At 39.6% G+C, this 5,125-nt stretch overlaps 1 protein-coding gene across 1 annotated transcript; it reads left to right on the forward strand.

The window, feature by feature from the left end:
- Positions 1-363: 363 nt before the first annotated feature.
- On the forward strand, positions 364-4,683 carry LOC109209262 (putative inactive disease susceptibility protein LOV1). The gene is made up of 6 exons (XM_019372499.1): positions 364-467; positions 1,174-1,623; positions 2,197-2,461; positions 2,573-2,972; positions 3,152-3,554; positions 4,641-4,683. Exons 1-6 carry the CDS (start codon positions 364-366, stop codon positions 4,681-4,683), a joined length of 1,665 nt encoding a protein of 554 aa, XP_019228044.1.
- Positions 4,684-5,125: the final 442 nt, after the last annotated feature.

Consider the following 5,125-nt stretch of genomic DNA (forward strand, 5'->3'; position numbering starts at 1 on the left):
TTTAGATGAAGATTGATGAAATGCAATGGGAAATCGAAAGAAAAAGATTTAGAATCATATACCAATGCTTTGGGGAAGAACTTGTTCTTTAATAATCGCTTCAATGCTCTCTAGTTTTGAAAATATGAAATTATGGGCTAACCCCCGATTTTGCTACTGCTTTTAATTCACTGGACAGGCCTTCTTCGTGTTCGCGAATGGGCTGTCGCGTTCGCGAAGGGTCAAGCCTAGTTGCTTTGCGTTCACGGAGCTTTGGCTCCTCAAGTCTTCGCGTTCGCGGGCCAGTGGCCACGTTCGCGTAGAACAAAAACCCCTTTCCCCCAGTCCCGGCCAAAAGGCCTTCGCTTTCGCGATAGCAGGTCCATGTTCGCGAAGGGTAGCACCCCCAAAGCTTCACGTTCGCGACCTGGTTCTCGCGTTCGCGTAGAAGGAAATTTCCTTCAGCCTGACTTACCCTTCGCGTTCACGTGAGTCCATCCGCGAACGCGAAGAACTAAACCTCAGCATACCAGAAACTGAAAACCTGCAACTTTTCCAAGTGTAAAAACATCCCAAAACCTATACAAGACTGACCCGAGCCATCGGGGCTCCAAACCAAACATGCATACTAACTCAAAAATATCATATGGACTTACTCGTGCGATCAAATCGCCAAATTAACATCCTTAACAACGTATTTAACATCAAAATCAAAGAAAAATCTCAAAAACACTTAAGTTTCAAATTTCACAACCGAGTGTCCGATTCACGTCATTTCAAGTCCGTTTCTTACCAAATTTTTATCTGTGTCGGGCTCCGGAACCAAGATACGGGCCCGATACCATCAATTTCAAATACATCCAAATTTCCAAAAACTCTTAAAATTTCAATTAAACAATTTTCTTCGAAAATTTATTTCTCGGGCTTGGGACCTTGGAATTCAATTCCGGTTATATGCCCAAGTCCCATATTTTCCTACGGATACTCCAGGAACATCAAATCATGGGTCCGGGTCTGTTTACCCAAAATGTTGACCGAAGTCAACTTAAATTCATTTTAAAAGCAAAATTTATTATTTTTCACAGATCCACATAATGGCTTTCCAAATACACGCCCAGACTGCGTAGGCAAATTGAGGTGAGACAAAAGGGAGGTTTTAAGGCCTCGAAACACATAATTTATTTCTAAAAAAAGTGATGAAGTGAAACTTTTAGAGGGAACGGTGGAGGAGTTCAAGTCGGAACTGTTGCAAACCAAAGGGTTGGTGAAAAATGCTAAAGTGGGTGACGAGAGGGTTATTGAAATTGTGGATGAATTCCAAAAAATCCTTGTTGAAACTGAAGATGTAATCGATACTTACACTGTTGATGTCGGAGGATCATTAGGTATCTTAAAATGCGTAAATTGTATCTCTACTGTCTATGGCCGCCGGAAGTTGGAGTCCCAGCTGGTGTTTATCATGGAGCAGATCCATTATTTCAATGAAAAGTTGGCAAATTGCTGCAGTGTGAAGAAGGCCCTGATCCCAGTAGAGAGCAATCATACTGATTCCAATTGCAGTGATTACCGTTTTGCTAACCCATTTAACGAGGATGTTCTTGTTGGCTTGGAAGAAAAGAAAAGGACGCTGCAATCCCTTTTCCAGTATGGATTTAAGGAATCCCCAATTATCGCTATTTGCGGTATGGAGGGATCGGCAAAACAACTCTTGCATGGGCGATGTACGAAGAGCTATTTTTTTATGGCCAAAGATTTGATGCTTTCGCTTACATTGTTCTGCCCCGTGATTTCCATATCGATATGGATTTCCTCTTGCGCGATATCCTTACAAAGCTTAACCGCTCGAGTAAAAAACAAGTGTTAGAGTGCAAAGTTCGAATAGAGTTAGCCCATAAAGTTTACGAGTCTCTAGAGTCAAATAAATGCTTACTTGTTCTGGAGGATATGTGGTCAATGGATGCTTGGGTTAAGCTGAGTGCATATAATCATGGGCGAAGCCACCTTTAGCAAAGGGTGGTCAACTGACCACCCTTCGCCGAAAAACTACGAAAAATTATATTGTGTATATAAGTAAAATATTAATTTTAGATATATAAAACCTATATTGAACACCCTTTGTCGGAATTTTTTTTCTACTTCTTTCAAGTTTGAACACCCTTGAAAATATTTCTGGCTTCGCCACTGTGCATATTTACCTACTGCCAAATCGGCTAGTAGAATACTGGTGACCACTCGTAATGGAGATGTGGCAAAGAACATTGCTGAGAAGGGGGTCTCTTTTGAGATGAAGAGATTATCTGCGGATGAATGTTGGGAGGTCCTTTTGAAGAGACAGCCTTCCTTCCTAGATTTTTTTAAAGCCAACCAAGTTGTGGAAGAAATCGCCAAGGCTGTGGTCAGCAAGTGCTTTGGCTTACCATTAGCAGTTGTCTGCGCTGGTAGCGTCTTGGCCAGGGAGCACTCTGTTGCTCATTGGAAGTCTGTACTTCAAAATTTTGACTCATATCTTTACCTCGAGAAAGATACCTTAGTATTTTCCAAGATACCAAAGACCTTGCTCTTGACCTACCATTACTTGCCCTACCATTTGCAGAGTTGCTTTCTTTATTTGGGCCTATTCCCAAAAGGAGTAGACATAGAAGCAGAAAAGTTATTCAATCTCTGGGTAGCTGAGGGCTTTGTAGCATCAGAAAATGGAGAAAGTGAAACAACATTGATCGACAGAGCAGAGCATTATCTGTATCAATTGGTAGCCAGAAACTTGATTTGCATGCAAGAAGAGGAGGGCATGGAGAGAGTAGTTCGAAATTGCCCTATTAATGACCTGCTGCGGGAGCACTGCTTATTGAAGGGAAAGGAAGAGAACGTTTTTCAAGTGCTTCATCTAGCATATGGACCGCGAAAGGATTCTTATGGTACAACAAGAATACTTTCCGTGTTCCTTGACGAGTGTGAAGCTGGAAATGATGTTTGCTTGCAGAAGAAAGTATCCAGTAAAGTTCGATCTCTCTTATTTCTGAATCCTTACCCAAATCGACATGCTTTATCGTGGCCTCGATCCTTTAGTCTCAAGATTTCAAATTGCTTAGAGTCTTGGACTTCGAGGATATTAGATTTCAGGGGAAAGGGCTTCCTGAAGGAATTGAATAACTTACTAATCTGAAATACCTAGGTCTAAGAAACTGTTATGTGAAGGAGTTGCCATCATTTATTGGCGAATTCTCAAACTTGCGGACTCTTGATTTACGGGTAAATGATGTGATGATCATACCCAATGTCTTGTGGAAGCTGAAAAAACTTAGGCATCTGTACCTTCCATATTCTTTCAAGTCTGCGGAGTTGATAAATTGCGATTGGAGAGTATGTTACTGGAGACTGAAGATTTATGGTTCGTATTATTGTGATGCCAAACATCTCTTCAACCTGCACAATCTTTGCAATCTTCGCTACCTGGGAGCATCAGTTACAGAGATGCGACTTCATATTATTGTGATGCCAAAGATCTCCTCAAACTGCACAATCTTTGCTACCTGGGAGCATCAGTTACAGAGAGGCAAGGGCGGCTCTAGGGTAAGGTAGGTGAAGCCCTTGCCGTAGTGATATGAGCCAAGGTAGCATTCACTAGCTATACGTGCATAATATGGCTATCAATTGAAGACTACATGTAATGAGTCTATAGTTATAATAAGTGATAGCTTAGGGGTATTTAGGTCTTGTTAGCTCTATACCCTCCCTAGTATAAATAGCACTTAAGGCTTTCATTTTAAGGTTAGACTATTTTATTAAGTGATTGCTTCTCATGGTTTGGGTGAATTTCTTTGAGTTTGAGCTGGTTTTCTGGGTGTGGAAAAAAGGGAGAAAATAAGAAGGAAAAAGGTAACCCGTTAAGGATTTGATTTGTTCGTCGAAGGTCCTATTTTTAGTAGGTGTAAAAACTTAATAGTTTATCCACACCATATAAATACGGGTACTTTTATTTTTGAGTTTTCAAAAATGTTATACTAATGCCAAATAAATTTGGTATGTTTCGATTTTCATTTTATACTTTAAGATTAAACTAATTTAGAAAGTTTGTAATCATGCGCCATCAAACTGATTTTTCAGATTTAATGATTAAATCCAGTAAGAAATCAAAATAATCTAAAAGAGGACAAATTAAAACAAAATGTCAATTCTTTTGTAGGGTATATCTCACAGTTATTTTGGCTAGGGTAGATGAGTAAACATGGAATATAAAGTAGTCGTGTTCTTTCTATGGTTACTTTATGTTTGTTTAGTCTGTCCTAATGAGATAAAAAATAATAAATTCTTCGCTAGATTACTGTGCTTTGAGTATCGTCATGCTTGCTGAATTTGTCGCATTAATAATTGGAATTGGAGCTTTGACATACCTGCACTCTGCTATCATTTAGGAATATTCTTCTTTGTCTTTGCACCCTAGGCTCCTTTTCTGTTGACACAATCTCCTTTTATGTAAATATGATAATTCCAGTCTTGCTGATTCAAAGACTAAGACAGTGGTTTGCCTTGTTTCTTTGCTTGATTGTTTTTGTAGTATTTTATGCATTTCTCGTAAGTATTATTTTAGAACTTAAAAGCTGACGGTTATATGTTAGAGAGGTATCCTTTCTGAAACTGACTTATTTATCTCTCTTGTTCAGGTACAGTCATGAAACAAATTTTGCAGTTTGGTTGCTAGACTAGGAGTTGTGAAATTGGTACTTTGACAAGGGGAATAGCCTAGTGGACAGGGCCATCCACCTCCAATCATGGGCTTGGAGGTTCGAGTCACCAAGAAAGCAAAGTGAGAAAAAATAACTCTTTGGCTCCTGGGCGTTAGAGGGGTTTACCATAAACCAAAAAGAAAAACGGAGTATCGAGATGGTACTTTTGGACTCCATGACCATATCATAGTCTACTTAGAAGACGCTGGTTGAGCCATTCTCATTTTTGTAGATTTTCTGTCACCAACTTGGTGTGACGTTATTGTAATGGTACTTGACATTCAAACAAATGATTCCGTTGTTAGCCAGAATATCTTACCGATTATACAACTGAAATATCAAAAGTTTCACTTCGTTCCGTAGAATCCCCAAATTTCCTGTCAATAGGACCCTGGAGTTAAACAAGATAGCGCTAATCTTGA

Source organism: Nicotiana attenuata, unplaced genomic scaffold (assembly GCF_001879085.1).
Source record: "Nicotiana attenuata strain UT unplaced genomic scaffold, NIATTr2, whole genome shotgun sequence".
NCBI lineage: Eukaryota > Viridiplantae > Streptophyta > Magnoliopsida > Solanales > Solanaceae > Nicotiana > Nicotiana attenuata.